The sequence below is a fragment of the Mchenga conophoros genome, linkage group LG13, assembly GCF_057382185.1.
Source record: "Mchenga conophoros isolate Kocher_MC1m ecotype Shallow Benthic linkage group LG13, M_conophoros_male_GT1.1, whole genome shotgun sequence".
Taxonomy (NCBI): domain Eukaryota; kingdom Metazoa; phylum Chordata; class Actinopteri; order Cichliformes; family Cichlidae; genus Mchenga; species Mchenga conophoros.
Window position 1 is genome coordinate 4141922 of NC_140538.1, and position 23968 is coordinate 4165889.

Below are 23968 nucleotides of genomic sequence, written 5' to 3' on the forward strand. Positions count from 1 at the left end.
TGGAAATATTGCAAGCATGCATATTAATATGATGTGACTGACGTGTCTGTGGGTCAGTAACGGAAAAACAAATCGTCAAATGTCAGCGAATCGGACTTTTATGGCACTTACGTTGTGCTGAAGTCCGCCCAGTTGCTGTTAGAAGAGGACGTGGTGGAGGAGGCGGTGTGTCCTGGGGCGGGAGGGGGCGTAGTCATCGGCTGCTGGGTTGAGGAGGTTGTGGCTGAGACTGTGGAGCGCAGCGTGATTGGCGCTTCACTGTCAGGTATACGCTCTGCATAATTGGCAGGAAACCAACCGGTCCGCCCTCTGAGCTCACCCCCCAGCCAACCGGGCTCACCTGTTTGCGACTCATCGACCTATCAGAGCACAGGGACAGGATTAGGATAGCTCTCATGACACGCAAGGGATAGAGATGCACGTGTCATGTTCATGGTGGGAGTGGCGCAAACAATAACAACGGTGGAAACGGCAGCAGCTGATCAGATCCTGATTAGTGGACAAATGATGCAAAAAACAACACGAGGCGCAAAAAGTCCCACGACTCTGCCCGAAAACAACACCCGATTTAAATTTGGCTCCTAAGCATCCTTGTGCAGCTCTGACATTAGGATATCCTCAAACAGAGCAGTGCACCATGGGCAGGCATGTATTTTAACATACAGACAGACAGAACAGGTTTACTGCTACGGTGGCCTTGAGGTGGATTTTTAACAGGTAAACCATAGCTGAAAACCCCAATTAACTACATCTGTAAATTTTAGGATATTTGCCATAAATATAAGAAAAAAACCCACAGAGCCATTAACAAAGTATTCCTGTATTAAATACAGATGAAAAATTGAATCCATGCAGGTTTTAGCAGCTAAACTAAATCTTTTTTTGACTTCTTGGCCACACCAGCACAGTCTTTGCTCACTCACAGTCCTACGTCTCAGATTCGGCTCCCTCTACCAGAATGTATTAAATTTGCTGCTGTACTGAAACACGTGAGGATGCAGTTGGTAGAAACAAGCTCCTAGTGACCAGTCTAAAGGTAGGAGGAGTGCTAGAAGCTTTACAGAGATGCACAAGGAGACAATGTCAAATTGGGCAAAAATAAAACAAGTATGAGTTTTTTTTTAATGCACTTTATAAATTTGAAACCTCCATTTTAAACAGTAACCCCCCTGTTCCTCATGGTCCCAACCCCAATCTGTCAGAAACGACACTGCAATACGTAACATCTCACTGAAATGTGGCTACAAGCTAAAAAGTATATTTCCTCTGTTTTCCCTCCTTAAAATGGTGACAGGGAAGTGGGACGGAATAATGTGATATGTTTACATGAAAAATGGAAAACTGCAAGCTGGGATATTTTATTTGTTTAGTTTATTTATGTGGGAATTAAAATAGCCTCTGTGCTGTAGTCACCAGTCTTTGGCTGATAGTTAAGCACACTCACAGGTTTCCACACTAACTAAAAATAGCACGACATTACAGATCTGACTGCAATAACTTAAACAAACAAAAACTAAACAAACAAAAACCACAAACATTCATCCACTGAAAATGAATGAACATGGAGGCGACATGAGATGAAAGCGTTTCTGGCTTGTGATTGGTGGAGGCACATCACTGGGCGGGTGGGGGGGGGCAAGAACTTACCCATTCCCCCTTCACCTTCAGTTTGCACAGCAGAGGAGAGAGGAAAACGTTAATACACACACCGCACAGCCACACACACACCCTTCAGAAAGAATAAACACAAACAAATACAACACAGGCAATAAGACACGTGTGTGGAAGTCCTTTACGTGACCATCACTGACTGTAGTGAGCTTAGCTGAATTCATCTGAGAGAGCAGCTTTTTCTGCAAACTACATACCATAATAACATCTCCGGGAGTGATACTGATCTCATCATGGCTACGAGCGTCGAACGGATACAGAGCCCTGTAGTACACCACCTTCACCGGCTGCTGCTGCTGGTCGAAGGCGCTGGCTGAAGCCTTCTGGTCAAATAAACTGGGACCTGGAGCTTTTTCCACTGTGACTAAGCAGAAAAATAAAACTATTAGTAAGAGAGAATAGATCACTGCTGAGCAAATGAAAAGGCTTTATAGTGAAGCACTTCCTGCTAGACAGGAATTAGGTCTTTAGCACTAAATTCAGAGTTCAGTGTGTTTATGTGCACTCGTTTCTCTCCTGAAATATAAAAGAAGCTTTTCTGCTTTTTTAAAAACACCTACCAGAGCACACAGGTTTTTTGAATGATTAAGTCAATGGGTTTTTGATGTCACAGTCTCAAAGGGCTAAAAAGAAATTCGTCATCACGGAGCCGAGTTGTCAGAAGTGGCAAAAGCCGCAGTTCCTGTAGCTGCCACTTGAGGCTGACTCCAAAATTGAGTCTCTTCTCATACAGTGTAAATTTAAAATACCCCAAATCAGCTGTGAAGATGTCGTGTTTATAGACCAGTGAAAACCCAGCTTGCGTGTCTATGGATAGTTTCCACTTACATAACAACCGCGTGTGACATACAGGTGGATACCGACACCTGCTGGGTGTCATCTCAGTTAACTCAAGCAGAGGAACTGAACCTCCACACTGTGAGTTTGGTGTTTGTGTCATTTTGGAACATTTTTAACTGAATTATGTGACAGTTATGGGACATGCTGAGGTCTGAGCTCCAGTTTGAAGTCAGTGAAATAGTGACATTTTATTTGCATGTTACGCATTATTTAGCAGACATCTGTCATCCTTCTACATGAATACAAAAAAGGATTTCACATAAGCAACACGCCGGTGGCCAAAGCACTAAATGCACGTGTTAACACACCTGCTGACGCCCAGGGGTCAGCCGGCTGGCTGAAAAGCTTGTTTAGTTTGTCCTGCATTTCCTTCTTGCCTCTTCCCTCGTCCTCCTTCTCTTCTGTCGATCCTGCTCCCTTCCTGACCTCTTGCTCCTCCTCCATCCCTCTCCTTTTCCTCTCCTCCTCTTCCTGCGTCACTCTGTTTAGCCATGCGTGGGATGCAGGAACGGAGGCGGGGCTTGGAGCTTGTGGAGCAGAGCCTCCTGCTTCCTCCTTCCAGGCGGCACCTTCTTCTGACGACAACCTGTGAAATAAGATCATTAAAACAAGTTTTAAAACTCTGATTTTGGGGCAAGTTCAGCGAAACTTTCCAGCAGTTTTTCAACTGGATTTGAGAAGCAATTCCACAAATACAATTTTAACCACTCAAATTAAAGTTAATTTGTATAATGCTTCAAAACAACCACAGAAAAAATGGCCCAGATGGCTGCTGAGTGACTGACTTTTGCATTTTCTGGTACTGCATCATCTCCACTTGACTCTTACCTGCCCTCCTGCAGCTCAGCGGACTTCCTCTCGCTCGGGGTGTGTATGTGAGACTGTGTGTGTGTCTGTGTGTGTGTGTCTCCCTCCAGTTCCTTCTGTTTCTGTCTCTGCTGCCGGGTGTGGATCTCCCTCAGCTCCTGCAAAGCATCACGGGATACAGGAAGGAACAAGCGATGAGGAGGAAGTGGGGTCACAGGGCTGGTTGCTAAGGGCGTCCAACGACAACAAACAAGAACACCAACACCGGCAGTAGCAGCACGTTTGTATTAGTCAGGTGAGCGAGGCAAGCTCCGCCCCTTTACTTTGGTAGTCTTGTTAGTTTATTCTAAAACGGACGAGGCAGGACGCTAAACTGAAGCCTTCTGTTTGGGAAGTCTCATTTCTTTTAACCAGTCACTGCACTCGAACTAGAACATCACATGTCACAGAGAACCTGAAGACACTGACGTCGGGGCTTACAGCTTTCTGAGCTGATGTGCAATGGAAGGCACAGATCATCCAACTCTTCATGAAAGGCTTTTTGTGGAGCGATGGCGGCTGCTGCTTTTGATCATGACCATAAACAGATTTGATCCAAAGTTTAGGATGTCATGCATTACCTTTATATCTACACCTGGCAGCGTCTCTCCTCGAGACTCAGTGTAAGTCACTCAGAACAGCCAAGTGACAGAAAGGTTAACAAGGCAATGGTTACCATGAGGGTTCTTTCTCGTGGAGTTTCCCTTTATTCAGTTCAAGCTAGTTTTGAACTTCCTCTGTGAATTTATCAGGATGTTCTGATGCTGCAGACTTAACACAAATAAGTGAAGGTGTGAAATAGGCTCAATATATTTCATCGCAACTAAAAATGCACTCACTTTACACCACTGTGTAACAGTTATTACACAACAAGAAAGTGAGGCAAGGAACATTTGTCCTTATAGAATCCTGTTTTATTGTTACTGCTCAGGTGACATTATTTTATCTCCACTGCTTCTCTGATTTTCCTGGAACAAGCCTTTGAATGCACATACTGTTCATCACCTATGAGTGTGATGCTGATGTTGTGAAGGGAGCGCAGAGTGTGAAAGAGAAGCTGTCGATTTAATGATCACAGCTGAAAAGATAAGACTGCCGATACAAGTGGTAGAAATTACTTCTTAAGTTCAGGTGTTTCAGGCACGTCCCCACCTCTCTTCTTAAAGGACCACGAGGTATCCAAGAATAGCGTCTCTGCTCTGCCCCAGAATCAGATAGGCCGTAAAAAGGAAATGGTGGTGATGTGGGGGACCAGCTGCCTGCACTCAAGTCCCTGCAACTTGTGTTTCTGTCCGAGTATGATTAAAAAACAAACTTTTCTATATGTTATCAGTACGTGGGAAGGGATGTGACTTGGAAACAGACCCGGCCCGTAATAGAGGGCTCTGGTCATGGTGGTGGGGCGGAGCTTGCACGGCGCACAGTATGTTCGTGGGATGGGTTAGAGGTCAAAAAAAAAAATGTATGGGAGGGAGGGGGATTGAAGGGAAGTGAAGGGATGCAACTGTGGAAGGGGCAGTTCTGTGTAGTCATGACAACCAGCTGTGCCATTAGAACACACTCTGTTACTATAACAACAACACAAGGCAGCTGTCGTGTTTCAGCCAAACAACCGATGTGAGGAAACCTCCAGAAACGAGCAATCGAGAGACACAACGAGCCGAACTACAAATGTGAAGACAGAAACCTCCACATCACCTCAAACAGGAAGTGGAGGATACACGAAACAACAGAGACCACACACACACACACATACACACACACACAAAAACACAAACGTTTGTCCAGATCAGGTCTAGTTTATTGCCACATTAGGCTGGTTAACTTCTAGTACCTTCTACGTGTCTGGCTGAAACATAATTTGGTAGCACGCAGGCTTTAGGATTACAGTATAGCATCTGTAATCTAGTAAATCCCAGCATAGCAACAGCATAAAGTCACCTAAAGTAATATACCTGCTGTAGTGAAGGGACATTTCACCATAATTTATCATCATGGATACACACATTTCACCCGGTGTGTAGCGCTCTCTAGTCTATATTGTCTTGGTGTGAGTTGCATAGTTACAATCATCATCTACGCATTAATCTACAGGTGTTTACTTTCTGTTTTGTTTTTTATATTATTATAATCAAGAAGTTATATCAAAAAAACTAGTTAGTGAGAGCAAGGACATCCAGATTCAAAGACCCATGACAGGCATGACCCAGTGATGTGTGCCTGTGTGAGGATTGTCTGTCCTGTAGGTTAGCTAATTGAAGAAATCTACATAGTTTACTGCTGACTGCGTCCACCAAGCCGGCAGGTGTAGTAAGAAATTCTGGAAACCCTGAATGTCAGGGCTGGGGGGACAACAGGCCTCAAGGGCTGGTGTCCTGCATCAAGATGTGTCCTTGATCCAACAAAGCTGATTTAAATGGCTAAATTACTTGAAGTTCTCCAGAGGCCTGGTAATGAACTAATCCTTTGATTCAGGTGTGGCTGACCCAGGGTGAGATCTAAACCTGCAGGTTTTTGCTTTTCAAAAGGTGAGTTTCATTTAGTTTCATTTTATTAAAGAGTCATCGATCATCTCCAAAAACGGCGCAACTCAGACCAACTTTGATTCTGGGCTGAACTGTTCCTTTAACTACAGCAGCACAGCTAGCCAGCTGGATCAGTAGTGAGCCAACACCAGCCTAACAGAACAAAAGATCAGAGGCAAAGATAGAGAGGATGACAAATTTAGGGTGAAGAGAAGAAGAGACAGAAAGGAAGACGAGTGATGAGGAAAAGAAGGAAGAAGACGAAGAAGAGCAAAGAATGGCGACAGGAGGAGGGGCGTGATGGGAGGCTGGTTTGTTTCATGGACCTTTATAACGTGGTCTAGCCGAGTCAGACACACTCTGACAGCTGACACACACTCCTGCAGCTGCCCCTGCTCCTGGTGCTGAAACACACACGCATATATGTATACACACACACGCACACAGTTCAAAACACAGACACACACAATATTTGTCAGTAGATTTCTTTGTTGGTTTTTTTCTGTACACACCAAGTCATTTTTGTTGGGGTTAGTCCATGTAACCTCATGCTCTTGTCACATGACCAGTTAATTTCAATATTAGGTGGATCAGTCTGATTCTTCTGAGACACTAAAGGAAAAGCAGGCTTGCACAATATGGCCTTGACTCATGAAGGGAGGCTCTCGTGAGTCACTGCAATGACTAATGTGCTGTTAGTTTCATCAGAGGTAAAACGCTGGCTGCCTCTAATTGTCACCTTGCTTTGGATCATAAGTAAGAGTTTTAGTAAGTAAGCTTGCTCAAACCGGTTCTACCCATTTTAATTCCTGCTTTGCCTTTAAAACAAACATACGCTCGATAAATATGTTTTTTACTGCAGGCATGATCACTTAATCAGAAATAGATGAACAAAAAAATAAACATTATTCTCATGTATATCCAGATTACTCATCATGTGAATAATCTTTAGAGATGTCAAAAAATCCTGCATTTAAAAAAAGTCTTAAAATGAATTAAAGCTACCAGCAGGATGTTAATGTCACCTTCGAGTCTTTAACTCGGCATTAACAGCAGCAGCAAACATTCGTGTTGACGTTTCCGTCTCCGAGTCAGAATCGTTACAACCTTATTAAAGGCTTTGTCGTTTCCTGTGTCAGTCGTGTCCTGCTGCTTCATCAGTGCATCTACAGAGCCGGGATCAGTAGCGAGTGGTGCACTCCTCCTTGTTAGAGGCTCTCCTGACTTTGACGTGTGAGATTAGCAATAAACAGCACACAGACTACATCGGTGCGTCATAGCTCGACAATTACAAGACCTCGACTGGCCACGGTACATCTCTCTGGCTGGCAGGGACAGCACAGTGCAGTACAAGCGATGCACTGAAATGTTACCACAAATCAGACCAGAAGTCTGGTTTGTTGGTGTTAAGGACAGCAAAGCCTTCTAAAGTGACTAAAACACTTCAAGCCTGCAGGTTAGTATTCTCACAAGAGGGTGTACAGTGTTTTAGTTCAAATCATTCCTCTGATAATCTGCCAAATCAGGTCTAATCAAAATGCAGAACCCACTCCTTCTTCCAGATTTTGCCATTAATGGCTTAGTGTTAACTGCAGAATTTGATATTGTTTTATATTAGAGTATGTCCCAGCTGCAGTACCACCCCAGTCCAGCAGTGGCAGTGTGCTCTACCTGTCTCCCTCTCTGTTCCTCCTGAAGCTGGCGTCGCAGGGCATCTATCCTGGCACAGTGGTTGGCATAGAACTCACACAGAGACTGGCATGGGAAAGGGAGCAAAAGGCCAGTATAGGAAATAAAATAAAAGAGTAGAAAATATAGAAGGAAGGGTTTATTATGTGGAATAAACAAAGAGTAAAACAGGGAGAAAATGAATGCAAGAAATACAGGTGGAAGAAACGGGAACAAAATATAGACGAGGACAGCCAATAGAAGCAGAAAAGGCAGAAGGTGCATTGTGCCGGATGAGGCACAGCAGAGTGACAAGAGAAGATTTCAGGGAGAGGAAGTGGCGTAGAAAGGAAGGTGGAGGGAAGGATAGTCAAATATCGATTATGTCTCAGTGGCCTCTGCCTCTGTTTGCAAAGAATAACACCACTCAGAGACGGCTGCGTGTTCCTCTGCAGAGAAATGGTTACATACGCCGCTTATGCGTTTGCTCCTATGCTGCTAGGCTTTACCCAATCACTGCATCGTGGTTTTTACACTGAATCCAACTGAGAGTCAACTTTATTAGATTAGCTGCAGGAAAATCAGTTTACTGTGGTCTGTTTAGTCTCTGCTATCCTCCCTTTCTTCTCATTCTCCTCCTTGTTTAGCAGACTGTTTCTCCCCTCTCTGACCTGTCTCGCTGTCCGGGGTAAATCCAGAGGAAATAAATAAGAAACGGGGACAAAAGGTGCTCTGGGACACGTAAACAGACTGCAGTGATCCAATTCCGGAGGAATAAAATCTTCATCTCTCTGTAGTAAACTGTGTGAAAGCTACGCGAAGCAGCTGGACTCAGTGTTCCTGCGTACACTCTCCAAAAACACGCCAATCAGCGTTAACACTGAAAACAACAGCAACATGAACACAAACAGAGCAGCAGTCAGGTATAAATAGAACATCAGTAAACATGGAAACTGACAAACCAAGCTGTGAGGATGTAGTCATGAGGGATGGACAGGACGTGATTCAGTCAGAAAAACAGCTACTGCGTTAGAAATTACTTTGTTTGCATTTATCTGGACAGAAAACATGCAGCTACTTCACGTCTACGTTACAAGGAAATAAAATATGCTTCTCAGCACCAAAATTAGATTTTATTTACTCTTATAATCAACAGATTTAATAATGTTAGGTTTATTTAAATAGAATAGGCAGTTTTAACAGAGATATATATAAGGTGAATTGGAAAAAGCACGTTAATATCCTCACACTTGTGTGAAAACACCAATGGAGCGCAGCTTCCAAACAAAAATGAACAACAACAAGACAAATATCACAGTGTGCATCAAACGTCTCATTGTAACATAGTATTAGATTCACATCTGTTATTTTTTATGTTAAACTCTTTTAATTTATTAGGCAAACCACATAATACTGTGACCTGGCATTTCCTGGCTGGGTTTTTCCTGTGGGGTAATGACACGCGTGAGCACAACTGTTATACATTTTAGTATATTTTATGCTAGAATAAGTGAACCATGATATTAAATAATGGTTAAAATGTCTTTTACGTTGTCTCTTTTGGGGATGCCAACACGTACACAGGAAAAACCCTGCCCAGTATGTTTGTGGCTTTCCTGTCCTGCATGGTGTTGTTGATCATTTGTCTCTTTACCTTCAGCTGAGTGTTGAAAGCGTCTATTTCTAGCAGTTTGGCCCTCGTCTCTTTCTCCACAGCATCAAGCTGCTCTCTGAGCTGCTGTCTGCTCATCTCTTTCTGCTCGACAGCCTTCTGCAGGGACGAAAGACTATCACCTAAGTACACACACACAGACAGCATGAGACAGCAGCAAGTTAATAAATCAAAGTTTCCAAGCTACGCAGTAATTAGCAGAACAGACAGTTAACAAGGTAAAACGTACGCACTCCTAATCCCTTTTAAAAATTGTAATATCTGAAACAAAACATTTACTTTGAACGTTTTTATCAGAAACAAAATATGGCATCACAACCAAGGTTAAAACATTTACCTTAAACTAAAAACTAGATGCTAAAAAACATTTGAGTTAACTAAAATGAAGATAAAAGCGCCACCCCTCAGCCTCCGAGTAGACCCACCTATGGTATCAGTTTCAAAATCGCGCCGTTATCGCGTTCACAAACTACAAACTTCCATAAGCCTTTTGCGACTGAGGGATAAAAACGCAACTGAAACAAGAAAATCTCCTCTGGAAACTGAAACTAAACTGAATTAAAAAGTGGGGAAAAAAAAGAAATTAAAAGTCGTAGCGACGAAATTTCAGCTGTTCCACAATAAGAATGAATGATAATGTTTGCATGTGAGCCGAGTGTCTGCGGTACTCACGGTGCAGACTGTTCTGCTGAACCTGTTTCAGCTGCTCGTTCAGACTCTGCTTATCAGGAATGAGCCTCCCCAACCACTGCTGGGAGTCCTGCACGCAGCCAGAAAGACCAGCAGAAAGGGTTAACACGTACACAGTAATGAGCCGGTCGTCAGTGGGGTCAGAACTGTATTCTTTTATTCATTAGCTGCTGGTTTTGTTTGCTTGGCACACCTGCAGCTGTTGTTGCAAAAGCGTGATTTCAGTGATGCGCGTCTCTCGGGTCTGGTTCGTCTGCTCCACCTCTTTCCTCTGATTCGACAGACGAAACCGAACATCCTTCAGTTTACCCTCCAACTGGCTCTTCTTGTCATTCTGGAGGAAACACACAGACAGAATAGATCACATTTAATACTTAAAAACAGTGAAATCCAAACTCGAGTCATGTTGATGGAAGATAAAATCTTTAATTTAGCTTTTTCTGTTGTGGAAAAAGAAAAAAGGTCTGGATTAGCTGCTCTAATCTGTGTGGATTCATGTTTGACCCCACGTTTCAGCCACTTTTCACAGATTTATTTTCATCTTCTATTCATCACTTGCTGAGTTTGATTCTTCATCAGAAGAGACCCTTTAGCCTCATGAAAAACACGCCTCCACTTTACCAAATATCTCCTCAGGGCAGAAGAATGAGATGACACTTAACCTTAATCCTGTAGCTTTATTAGCAGTGATTAGTCTGATTTAATGAAAACATCAGTTCATAAATGCTGAAGTTTCCATCTTTTTCTTCCAAATTAGAACACTGAAAGGAAAAAAGTAGAATCCCAACTTTCTATTGTCACATTATCAGCTGTGTCTGACCTACTGACACTAACAGTCTGACAAAGAGGCAGGACAGTGATCAACCAGCAGCAGTCTGATGGTTTCGTGCAACGACGATTCTGAGAGTCAGTTACTTACTATAGATGGCAGACAGTTGGTGTCGTAAGCCACCGCCTCTGTTCAAAGATGGTCGTTCACAGTGGACATAGATGCTTCTATGAACAGAGACGGTGGCACCAACTGTCTGCCATCTATAATCCAGTTCTGAGTTCCCTTCCCAGACGCCTTAACGCCCACTCACACCCTGGGCCATCTGACCTCAGGAAATCACATGATAGGGTGGGGCCAGGTTTCACAACGAGCTCACCAGAAACCCTGGCTGATTGTGACCCACACCCGCTTTCACACCTTGGCTCATGTGATTAGAGGATCATCAGGGGGTCCTTTTGTCCCTCTTTGAGGGGTTACTCCCACTGGGTTTAAATCTGGGACTCTCCACCATTTGACCTTAGAACTGAAGAAGCTTCTTGAATGAGAGGTGAAACATCTTCAAGGAACTTAAAGTCCAGACGCTTTTCTTTCCAAGCTCCTTAGACTATGATGACCTGGATGACTGAGAACCTTCACAGACATACTGAGTATTTTTGATTACCAGAGCCTCCAGCTCAAACTCCAGCGTCTTCTTCCTGGCTTTGAGCAGAACTATGCTCTCCTGCTCTCGGTTTCTCTGAGTCAGAAGCTCCTGCCGCCGCTGACGCTCCCACTCCAGCTGACGCTGGCGCTCTAACTCTCTCTTAGCGGCCTGCCACACAGACACAGAAAGTTCTGTTTACGCTCAGGACGCAGTTTTATAAAGAAACTGCACAACAACACAAAAGACTGGAGGTTAAACATTATATACATATAGTACATCATACACTTGATTACACATGACTAGTTATCTGGTGCAGCGGTGTGAATCGGGCACTTTGCTGTGAGTGATTTTAGGGGGGTGTTGGTGTGCGCTTGTATGCAGCACTAATTACAAGTTTGCAGCAGTTATGCTTCAGCCCAGCTTTGGCTCTTTAATTAAAATGCAGATGTTCCCTCTGTCTCTCTATCATACCTCTCTCCTCTCTATCTCTTTGCGCCTCTCTTCTTCTCTGTGCCTCTCCAGCTCTCTCTGCTTCTCCAGCTGTTTTTCTAGTTCCTGTTGCCGTCTCCTCTCGTGCTCCAGACGCTCACGCTCCTGAAGCACAAACGTAGAGAAATGAGCTGGCAGAACAAACAAACCGGTATTTGTCACGCGTCACCCCGATGCGTTTCCGTATCCTCCAAGTTTCAAGAGTTGAATTAAATAATTTACTGACGCAGGAGATTGTAGCCAGAACTTTGAAAGCGCTGTTTATTTTACGGCCTCATAAAGAAGCCTTAAACCATGAGCAAATCAAATGTGCAGTGCACAGTGAAAAGAGCAAACCTTTCTCTCCTGCTCCTCCCTCTCCAGGGCAGCCAGCCTCTCCTGCTCTTTCCTCTGTTGCTCCTGCAGGGCCTGACGTCTTTTCTCCAACTCCAGATTCCCTCGCTCAAAGTTTTCCCTCTTCTTATCCTCAAATGTCACTGCAGGGAGACAAAGAGGACGTTTATGAAGTGGGCTATGATAGATGGTTTGTAAATTATTTAACTGAAACTGCTAGAACCATTTTAGATGAGAGGAAGAAGCTTGAAAACAGAGCCGACTACACAAGCACGGTTAGGTTCTGTCAGCATAATGAACACTGTGGCCACAAAAAGGTCAAAAAGAAAAACACAGGTCACATAATATTAGTTTATTACAAAATTACTGAAGGTTGCAGAAGCCAAAATAAGTCAATGATGTCTAAACGTCAGTAGCAGCTCAGGGTGAATCTAATTCCACTTTGGCCAGTAATAAAACAGCGTGTACTCGCTGGTTAGGACGAATCACCTGGTAATTTCTTATCTTGGCTGGTCTCCGTCTCCTCTTCCATCTCCTCCTGGACGCTTTTCTGGTCCGACTGAACGCTGTCGCTGCGCACACGCCTTTCACACACAGGGACGAACAACGACCGATCAGATCTTTCAACCTTTATCATTTAAAATAAGCAATGCCGCACAAAACAATAATCGAGTATTCCATCTTTGCATTTAGCATGTAACAAGTGGTCAGCTGTAGGGGCACTGAAGGAAAAGAACTATTAAAGATCGAGGGGCAAATGCCAGAAACAAATATAAAATGTTTTAATTAAAGTCATAAATTTCAGAGTAATAAAAACCAAACCTGCAAGACATTTTTTTCCAGTGCAGGGATTGCAACACTTCACTTTGTAATGCTGAATCAGAATAAAACTCACATATTTGATCACCTGACATCATTAACTCCAAAGAAACCTTTTTGAAAATGAGAGCAAAGTTAATACTGACTGTCTATTTTTACTATTATGTGGTTATTATATGATTGTAAGGTCCCTGCACACAGACTCCAGCTGCACACAGAGACCAGTGTGGTTAGTTCAGGTCGAAGGAAAACTCATCGTCTGCCTTAATGACATGACTGGAGAGAGGTGGTGCTGGTGTTTCTTATGAGCTCATATGTGTGTAACAGTCTCATCAAGAAGTAATTGTTAAATACCAGTGCAGATTAGTATGACCATTAGGGGTGCAACGATATTCGCATCGATATTGAACCGTAGTCGAGTAGTCGAACGCAGATTCACTGAGCGCAGGGCAAGCTAGCGAGACAGGAGTTAAGCTGTCGTTGCAACATGGCAAATTGAACCTCCCCCACCCTCATTCAGATCTGGCGTTTGGAACTATTTTGGTTTTCATGTGACGTATGACCCTGAAGGTAAGCGAGTCATGGACTAAAGTAAAACAGTATGTTGGATGTGCCATGCAATGCTCAATTACATGGGTGGGAACTAGTGTGTTAGCGCAGTTTGCTCGTTAACGTGTTGGCCGTTCAGCCCCATGCACGGGGCGATCCGCGGTAGCTCGTTAACGGAGATTTGCTGTGTTGTGGCGTTAACGTCATTTCAGATTAACGCTGACAGCACTAGTGGGAACACAACGAATATGACTGCACATTTACTCCGACATCATCCTAGTGCAAAGACAAGTGGAAGCAGACAAAAACAACAAGCATGCTACAAACTTTAGCCGAGTCATTTAGACAGCCGTTAGCACATGATTCTCCTTATGGGGACCTGATATGTTTAATATGCTGCTGAGAATATAGCCCAGAAGAAGCGTATAGTATAGCTTTTATTTTGGAAAGAGACATTTCTCTGTAATAAACTCTCTTTTCCAAAGATGAGTGATTTCTCCATCAGATAGATTTATTATTTTAATTACTTTGTTGTTTCAGCAACATTAAATTTAAAAACTGTACTTTTGAGTTAAAATATATATTTATACTTTTAATAAATGACAAATTAAAAAGGCATGAACATTGTTTTTTGTATCGAAAAAATATCGAATCGTGACACCAAAGTACCGAACCGTGATTTTTGTGTATCGTTGCACCCCTAATGACCACATGTAACCTCTGTGCTCAGTTCTAGCTTCTTTTTTCTTTTTTTAAATGTTTGGAGGTTGATTTTTTGGTTCTTGTTTAAGTGACCAGCACATTGTCAGTAACATCCTCGTGTTTAGTTCAGCATTTACCTGAATGATGGTGGGAGGTATTCTGGAGGTAACACAGGGGGCAGCGGTAACCCTGACATAGCCATATCTATGAGGTGCATAGCTAAGATAAACTCCTCAGCTGTCAGTTTTCCATCCTGGTCAATATCTGAAAGACTCCTGAGGGGAAAAACATGAAAGGAAAAAGTCAGATTTAAAGGACTGCTGTTTTCTGTTCTGATATGGAGGGTTAAATTCAAGTGTACTCACCATATCGTGGCAAGCTGGGTCTGAGGAAGACTGGACTGCATCAGGATTGTGCGAGCCTGGGGACCTGAAACACAGACGTACATCAAATGTAGAGAAAGACACACACATTTACATGCAAACATAACAGAAACATGATGACAATCAACAGCATGTGAGTGTGTGTGAGTACCAGTGAGGTGTCCACTCATCATCTTGTCATGGGAGTTAAAAAGCTGTCTGTACTTCAGCCTGGAGGACTGAGGAACTGCCCAGTCAGCAGGGGGCTGAGCACTGGGAGGAGGACAACAGAATAAAAAGCAAGAATGAGAAACCAATGAGATTTTATAATTAAAGAAAAAACTACATGCTACGAAGGACTATAGGTTCAAGTGCACAGCAGACTTTTACATGAACGTAACAGCTAAATTCACCAAGTTCAGAATGGTGCAAACATTTGGATTGCTTGACCTACCCAGCAGCATCAAAGGACGAGCCCTTCTGCAGCTTGGTACTGGCCCGATTAAACGAAGAGGGAGCTGAGAGCGACAGAGAGGAGTGCATTTTAGGACTTGGTGAACTGCATGTGTTGTTGTGTAATTTTACTAAGAAGCCTCTAACTTAAAAACAAAATAGTGACCCGTGTCTTAGAAAAGCATTCATGCAGAGATAAGAGAGCGTGTGAATGTCTGAAATGTAAATACATTAAGCTTGTTATGTGTAAATACAAGCTTAGCGATGGAACGCATCACAAAGATGTGACGACAATGCTCTCCACTGTTACCTGGGTGGGAGAAGCCTGAGATAGGCTGTATTATGCCCGTGGGAGGAGCTCCGTTGGCAATGGGCTGTGGGAGGGGTGGCGGCGCAGACGAGACGAGTGGGGGCGAAACCCCGACGGGAAGAGGAGGCAAGGGGAGCGGGGGCACGCCGGGCAGAGGAGTAGCGATGGGTGCCATGGGAGGCATGCCTGAGTTAAAAACAGAGCGAGAAGACAAGATGATGCTGTCTGTACACACAGTGAAGGAGGCAGGACCATTATCACTATATATGAGTTAATTTAAAAGACAATTATTTATTACAAGTTATCTGCAGTATTTTTAAGAAATGAAGATGCCCCATGAACTGTCCTGACTCCAATGATCTGATCCAACTGCTTTTTCCTTGACACTTCTGAGCCCTCGTAACATCAAAGGTTCAGGAGATAAATTTGTGGCTGATCAAAACAGGTTTATATCAAATGAAATTTTCAATCAGCTCATCTTGTAGAAGAGATTCATTTAGTTTCTTTATAAATTGAATAAATACAGTAACAGGTATTGCTGATTCTCAGAAAAACGGGAAGGTGCTCACTTATTTTTCATGGAATTAGTTCAAGTGTCAGTCTTACCAAAACCAGTCTGTGGGGGTAAAGGTAGCGGGGGTTGTTTCATACTGGGAGGAAGCGATGGGGGCAGAGGGTGACCCTGTAGTTTCAGCTTGATGAGCTTCATTGCGATTGAGAACTCGTGGATATCCATTCGGCCATCGCTGTTCATGTCAGCCAGAGCCCTGCAGATTCACACAGAGCATGAGCACTTTAAAACATTAACGAGGGGTAAAATCTGACATGGATTAAAAACCACTGGTGCAAAAAAAAAAAAAAAAAAAAAAACTTAGACAATAGTCTGCAACTTTTAAAGGAGAGTAATAAATGAGCTGACTAATTCCTGGCTATGTGACTCACCATATTTGGGCGAGGACGGGCGGGGGAAGCCCTGATTGGAGAAAGAAGTTCCTGGCCTGGTCACCTGACAGACAGACAGACAGAATGTGAGATCACCACAGAGCCCAGAGAATCTAAATGTAAACGACCTCTGACCTTTATTACAATGTCAACTAAATCATAAAATGCAGATAGTCAAACCTTATTGAAGTTTCTCTGAATCAGTAAAACATAATCTATGATATGAAATGGCTTCCAACTTTTCATTCTTGAACTAAAGCAGCTTTACATGACTCACAGTCCAAAACGTTGTTGGTTTTTTTGGTTTTCTTTTTCTCTTAAACTGGGACTCAAATTCCCGTTTTCCAACCCTGGGGTAGGGTCTGGGAGATAAGCCAATCATTGGTGAGCTATGGCTCTTGTGCAGGTACACAAGCAGAAGCAGGGCAGTGATTAGCGGGGTGTGATTGACATGTAGATGCTAAACAATGCCAAAGGGTTAGATCAAGGGTCCTGCAGACAACAATGGTCCAACTCCAGGAGGTGAGAAACTGCCTCCTGACGTTACTCGATTACAAAAACAAATAGATTAGAAGCTCTAGATAAACAGTAACAGGTTTTGTAGGCGGTGTTTCCTTAGCATGTTAATTAAGAAGCAACACAATGTGTAATAGTCAAACAACAGTGAGTCTGCCCCTTGATTCTTCATCTCCTCAGCTCATCCTCTGTCTGAAACAAGCTCTTTTCCTTCTCCCTTTAATGTTTCGGGTAAGCCTGGCACTTTGATCACTGTTCCCGAAAACTGTGACAGCAACTCAGCCATGTGACCGTTTTTCTCATGCCTGACTCAGGAAAAATAAATCATCACATCAGCACTGGAAGAGAAGCAGAAGTCATTGAAACAGGAAACAGTTTTATTTTTTTGGTTGCAACAATCTCCGTCTGCCTCATCACGGGAGTCTGTGCGCCTGCACTCTTACATCATTAAAGTGCACACAGAGACCGACCCGCTTGAAAAACTTGTGCGTCCAGTCTGACCAAAGCAACAGTTGTGAAGTTGCTTTTGGCACATGCTACCTGTTCTTAAGTACAACATCAACTGCCTGTGAGTCAACTGTCTTCTGATTTGCTGCCCGTCACAAACAGCTTGGGAAGAGCACGTGGGGTGGAGCTCTTTCGGTCAAAGATATCCACTCTCACTGACTCACACAGAGAAAGGAGAAACAGCTGCCTGAGAGTGACCGTTTAAAGCAGTCTGAAGCCTGAATGAAGCTTTGCCTCATTATGTGTTAAATTACAGTTAAAGTTTGTCTTTATTCTTCAAATAACAGCATTTAAGCAAATATCTGAACAGCTGTATTTGTGAGGCACATTGAGATTTTGAACTGGATGAATTTACTATTAAATTGCAGTCATGGCTCTAGTGGCTGTGATGATTTCTCCTAATGAAGTCCAGTTTTCTTTGATCCAACCACATTTCCCACAACGCACATCGAGCACTTAGGACATTTGACACCTGGACAGCAAGTTCCCCACAGAGCCAATAATAAAACACGTGACACTGGCATTGTGCATGCCCCTATCACCCCTTACCCATGTTTGTGTGAGAGCGAGAGAGTGTTACCTGTGATGAAACCCCCAGCAGTCGGAGAGAGGCTGTGAAACTGCTGGTCATGTTTGGCTCTCTCGTCCACAGAGATCAGAAACACATCTGGACCTAACGCATCCATAAGAAACAACAAACACACACAGAGCCAGTTACAACCACAGAGGTCGAGCCCAAGTCAGATACAGACAGGAAGAAAAGGGAGGCTTGAGAGGAATGCATTAGTCATGAGTCTCACTTCCTGTTATATAGCTCCTATAAGGGTTGGACAGAGTGCCAACTCAGAGATGAATGGATGAGGAACTGAGTGCGTAATTAACATGCGAATTCAACCAATTCATCAGCAGTTGACAGAAATAATGTGAGCTTCTCTCATCACTGAGTTTACTACTTAAAAAGCCATTTCTGCTTCACCAGCCCTCATGCTCTACCCTCAGCTATAAAGAGATGTTGTGATACAACGTGCTGGTGTTAACTGTGATACAGAAAATTATTTAACAAAGATAAGATAATCCAGTTCCAGCACAGTTACAGTGACAGGCGGTAACTTTGCAGTTTTGGTGGCTCTCTTCTCTTTACAGCCTTTCAGTTTCTGCCATTGTGCAGCCACAGCTTTTCTGAACACTTCACAGCTGACTAAAGTAAAGTGACCGCTGCTGATGGCATTCATGTTTCTACTGCTGAAGAACGTTACACAGTGCAGCAAACCCACGAAAATCCCACAGAGAGCCCCACAAGGGACAAAGTAATAATTCAAGGAAATTAAGAAAGAAGATAAAAGAAGGAACAGGGTGCAAAAGTTTTGTTATAACTATAAAAGACACCACACGATGAAAAAAAGAATATCTCATGTATTTGCACACTACATATATATGGTGTGTATGCCCTTTTTTTAATACTATACATTTAAAATACAAGAACAGGAATTTAAACTACACAATATCCATCTTTTCTTGCATAAATCCATATTTTCTGTGAATTGCACTACCTTTCTACCATTTGTCTTACTTCCATTTACTTGGAAGAGAAGGGAGTTAAATGTTTAGTGAGTCATTCTAGTTCATTGGAAAATGAAAGACAAATCACTGCGGACTGAAAGTCATTTCTCTGTAACTGTTGATAAAAATTATACTTGTCGGCTGTCTTTTGTGCTGGAAGCTTCTGCCACAACATTTCAACAGAAACACAACAATTATCCTGCTGGCAATGTGTTTTTTAATTCTCTTCTATTTTTATTAAAGAAAAAACTGTACAAACATTCATTCAGCCTCAAATGCTTCTAGCTGCAGAGATTTATTTCCAGCATGTTCCCCTGATGACAAAACGCAAGCAATGCTGGTCCTCATTCAGTGTAATGTGTTTTGGGTGACAGCTCACAGTCTATGGTCTGACAAATCTCAGTCTGTGTGCTTTTTAACTATTCGACTTAGTCTGCCTTTGCCTCCATCTCTTAGTTGTTGTGATGGGAGATCTGTCTCTTTGGCTACAATTTTAGAACAACTTGGTTGTTGTTTTCTTTGACAGGAGCTACATCCACTCATAGCCACTCAGCTACAGTGCTCCCCAAAACTATATTACCAGAAAAGTAAAATTAATTGTTTTACTACTTGGCATAAAATGGGCATAAAACAAATGTATCTGAAAATATAAGAACAATGTAAGTATCCAAAGTAGCAACAATATCAGCTTTGCTGTACGGCTAACACACTATTTAGAGGGCGTCATGTGAGAGACTTTATTCTACTTCAAAGATGTGGTTTGTCTGATGAACTCTTGATGTTGTCATTTAGCTTGACTGAGAGAAAACGTTCACTATAGCTCTCTGTTAAGTCAGCCACATGTAAATACTGACCTGTGAACGTGGTTGGGAACTGTGCCATGGTTCGCTCAGTCTTCTGCAGCTACACAACACCTGAAACAACACATTAAGAAAAACAGATGAAAGTTTTATTTGATCGAACCAACAAAACCTGTTCACCTCAACACTATTTCTCTAGTGAACCAGAAAAATGCTTTTATTGTGAAGGAGCCAGCCTCTGTGTGCGAGGTCAGCAACCCAGCAAGATGTTTAAAGGACAAAACAATGTCTGGTCAACAGCCAAAGGTGGTGACACAGTGGACAAACTCAGTGAGGGGGAAGCAATTTTCCAGTCCAGTCTGGAGCTCATTTTCCTCTCTGCTGTCTTTCTTTTGGGTCTCCATCCCAGTGATCCTTACACGCTTACACTTACTAACTTTTAAAGAAATTTATCTGGATGTTTTCAAATGTTATGTTTAAAAAAAAATCTCCAGTTGTCATCTGTTCAGACTGCATCCAGTCAGAGCACATTAGCTATGCTTGTGCATGTCAACAGGGCAGCAAACTTCTCTTCATGCAGAGCAGGCTGAGCCTGAGCGCAGTCACTTGTTTTCAGGACCACTTTGCTTCACCAGGGCTTCCGCGCATTTTAACAAGAACAGTTTTTAGAACATAATGCATGCAATTAAAACCTAGTTCACCTTCAAAAAACATAGAAGAAATTCATTGGTTTTATAAGACTAATCTACAGCTATCCTCCAGAGCTCCTCTGCTTCTAATGTCTTAGATGTAAAAGGCGTCTGGAGGTTGTTTAGTGGAGTTGCTGGAGTTAATGTTAGAGCAGAGCGGGGCGCCAGACTTTGGTGATAGTCCAGATCTGACTACACAATAACACTGAGCAATGACCCACACATAAAAATACCATCCATGGTAGTGTCTTGGTAGGTACGTTGCAGACTCACACCCACATGTTACAGCTGTGTATCGTCACAAGGAGTTAGTGTCAAAAAATGTGTGAAAAAACAGTAACGTTGGCCACTCATGTTCACAGTGTTGATCCTTTATTCTGCCTCTGATAAACAAGAAGACAGAAGTCATAATAGACAAAGAACGTCTTTGTAGTGAAGCGAAACAAGTTAATAAGAAAACTCTCAACTGAAGCCACTGTCTGTGCTTCTCATCAACGCTTTCTGAATATTAAATGTTTTCCTTGCTTTTTCCTGGACTTTATCCTCTTGTGTTCAAGCTGACCTTTCTACCAATCAGCACCCTGCACATGGCAGAGTACAGACTTTTAGAGGATGTCACCCAAGCATGTTTCCCACAGATAACACTTGACTCATATTGGCCAGTGACAGTTGCTCAGGTATATTCTGTGATTTCAGTTAATTTCTCCATCCGTCTAATATGATGACATGATTGATTTACTAATGGAAAATCCCTTCACTCTCATTATGCACTGTAAAAATGACACGAAATATCGAGCTTGGTTCAAATGCTGCAAATTTGTCCAGTGAAATTACGCAGTCAGTGTAAACTGCTCCATTAAAAATGGGAGGTCGGAGAAATATTTTTAATGACAGAAATATTTGCACAGATTTTACACGCCTGGTGTGAAAAGGCCTTTATTTTGAAAGTTCAGTTGCTGTAACTAGCTAGTTCTAGTCCATCTTGCGTTCCCCTGCAGGCCAGCAGACGGGGTAGTTTTTGTGGTAATTGGACAACTTACACATTCTGGTTACAGTCCCATAATCGCTCTCTCTGCAAATTCAGAAACCAATGCAAAAAGATACCCACATACTATAAATTGTGCATTAGCTGAAGGTACTGCAATTATTTCTGAATAGTCTACACAGCTCGCATTAGTAGTTAATGGTTCCTTGTTGGTTTTATTATAGAACCAAGACACTTTGAGCCAGTGAGCTACAACTGTAACTTCATAAAAGCAATGTTAGCGTCAAATCTAAATAAATATTTTAAAGTCAGTATTTCTTACAGACAACACAGACAGAAAAGTTAGAAAAATAAATGTAACTTATATTTCCTCCAGCACTCTCATCTCTTACAACAACAACAGCTCATGTGTCTGCATTAGCAAAGGCATGATAATCAGATCCAGACCTGCCTCCCACCCCCTGTATCACAGCTAGCAGACAGCCCACAATAACAATGTGACATACATTGCAACAGACAAGGACTTAGGACGGGTGGATGAGTATATGTATGTGTGGGTTGTTGACCCTTTTACTGTGCCCAAACTTCACGCACACAAGAAATTACCAAACAGTGAGGCCAAATTCTGTTTGAGAGTCCAAACCAAAAATTTGCAATTTTTCCATTTAGTCCCACAGGAATCGTGCCACGCATGATAGCTAGAGTTTATTACATTAAGTTCTCAGATGGCGACTCATCAGATTTCAAAACAGCATAAGGACAGATGGAATTTAGTCTACAGTGCTCAAACGAATCATAAAACTCAATACAAAGATGGTTTTCCAAAATCGCTCTGATATTGCTGTATCAATAAGACTGCTAAACCCTTCAGTATGAATCTGTCCTTGGCCGATTGAAGGGCTTGCTGTGGAGTGTGTGTGCCCCACTCTCATCAGAGTGGGAGGACAAAGTAACCAACTTAAGTAGGTCAGAGGAACAAAGCCCACCCCACACACACACGCACACACACACACGCATGCACCCACACACATGTGGCTCGATATTACACGAAAGAATATTGAAGCAGCTGAGCACCTGCAAACATTTTTGCCTAGTTTAAACAAAACACAGGGAGAAGTGATTAAACTTCTAGTCATCTACAGAAAAATGATAGCAAAACACAACAGTTTGGAGGTGATGCTCAACAGATGGTGCCATTTACAAAGAATGGAAACAGGAGCAGAAAGTGTGGGGCTTATAAACTGCTGAATTATTTTTACCTTCCAGCATCTCAAAATCTAGTGAATGAAAAGTCAAGTTGCATAAAGTCCTCACCACAGATTAAGCTGCTTGTGAAACAAACTGACGTTTGTGTACAAGAACCAGTTATACACAAAACCCAAGTAAGAACAAGAGGATCACACCCATCGTGACACTGGAGGAAAAAATAATAATAGCGCTGTCCAAACATTCGTACTCATCATGAACTTAGAAGAAGCTTGAATAGTTGTGACAGATTAAGGACAGCTATCACTCGACTCAGTAGGCATCTTAGAGGTGTGCCTTATTTTTTATTCTTATTTATCTTTATTGCATTGTAATTTAATAAACTGATAACAGGATAGTGGATGAACAAAAGCACTCGCTGGGCACACCTGAAATATCAGAACAAACAGTCACATGTCAACGTCGCAGATGTAGACATATTTAAGACACCACACGCAGCATGTTTTTATTAAAGGTCGGAGTGATTAATTATTTCATTGCAATTTTAAACACATTTTTTAAAACAATTTTGGGCATTTTCCTGCCAAACCTCAACTCTGTCACGTTTGATAGTCGTGGGTAAGATGCTAAAAGAGAAATATCGAACTATAGATCAAAGAACAGCTCCCAGTGAAAAGCCAAAGTCCATCACCAGTCTGACCTTTCAGAATAAAATAAACGATCATATCAGGATAAAGACATTTGTGCCTTCAGTCCTGAGCTAAAGCTGCAGGATGTTAAGGCAAACATATGGAGATGACATCAAATTCAAATAAATGCATCAGGAGACACATATTCAACGGCAAAGGCTCCTGATATGATCTTTAGGCCAGATCCCCCAGCTTACTTTATTCATCAGCACGCACAGCCTGAGTGTGACCTTGCCTTTGCAGAACTGTACGACAAAAACAGGCACAAATCTTTCTGAAACAATAGCAAGTACTGAACAGAAATTAATTTGAAGCCCTTTGTTGCATCGAATCTTTTGTCATATTTATCATGTGCAGTTAAGGGTTTAATGCTCTGTTTACCCCGTATATATATACACAGTAATTGTGGGATTAGTCTCCATAATTAGAGCACTGGGATGTAACTGGAGTCTGTTATCATGGCTTGTGGCAGATGACTGTGTAAGCCCCTCTGTCCCCCCCCCCCCTCTCTCTCTCTCTCACACACACACACACACACACACACTAAAGGCTTCTGGTTGTCCCTCCCCCTCATTTTCCTGCTGAAGCTCCTGCATTACTGATGCTCCATCCACTCCGATATTCTTATGGCTGTGGACATCCTCTGAACTGTACTGTGCCTCGCAGAAAAAAAAAATGCTGCAATCTATGCTTATAGTTTCCAATTCCCCTCAAGCGCCTTTTCTACTTC

The 23968-nt window shown here is 42.5% G+C and overlaps 1 protein-coding gene across 5 annotated transcripts in view; it reads right to left on the minus strand.

Moving 5' to 3' along the window:
- Window positions 1–23968, minus strand: part of itsn1 (intersectin 1 (SH3 domain protein)) — a 47309-nt gene that overhangs the window by 15526 nt on the left and 7815 nt on the right. Inside the window, exons 2-24 of one of the 5 annotated variants that reach the window (XM_085296109.1) lie at window positions 19724–19783; window positions 17890–17982; window positions 16287–16350; window positions 15951–16111; window positions 15345–15530; window positions 15036–15099; window positions 14754–14854; window positions 14585–14648; window positions 14357–14494; window positions 12639–12733; window positions 12153–12292; window positions 11799–11921; window positions 11346–11495; window positions 10106–10246; window positions 9895–9982; window positions 9205–9344; window positions 7554–7637; window positions 6209–6286; window positions 3340–3476; window positions 2820–3097; window positions 1869–2035; window positions 1648–1662; window positions 112–359 (exon numbers count right to left, since the gene is read on the minus strand). In XM_085296109.1, the coding sequence (XP_085152235.1) occupies window positions 112–359; window positions 1648–1662; window positions 1869–2035; window positions 2820–3097; window positions 3340–3476; window positions 6209–6286; window positions 7554–7637; window positions 9205–9344; window positions 9895–9982; window positions 10106–10246; window positions 11346–11495; window positions 11799–11921; window positions 12153–12292; window positions 12639–12733; window positions 14357–14494; window positions 14585–14648; window positions 14754–14854; window positions 15036–15099; window positions 15345–15530; window positions 15951–16111; window positions 16287–16350; window positions 17890–17982; window positions 19724–19751 (2783 nt within the window). In that variant the 5' untranslated portion in view covers window positions 19752–19783. The remainder of the gene's footprint in view (window positions 1–111; window positions 360–1647; window positions 1663–1868; window positions 2036–2819; window positions 3098–3339; window positions 3477–6208; window positions 6287–7553; window positions 7638–9204; window positions 9345–9894; window positions 9983–10105; window positions 10247–11345; window positions 11496–11798; window positions 11922–12152; window positions 12293–12638; window positions 12734–14356; window positions 14495–14584; window positions 14649–14753; window positions 14855–15035; window positions 15100–15344; window positions 15531–15950; window positions 16112–16286; window positions 16351–17889; window positions 17983–19723; window positions 19784–23968) is intronic. The other 4 variants (XM_085296111.1, XM_085296110.1, XM_085296112.1 and 1 more) reach the window with 4 other exon arrangements.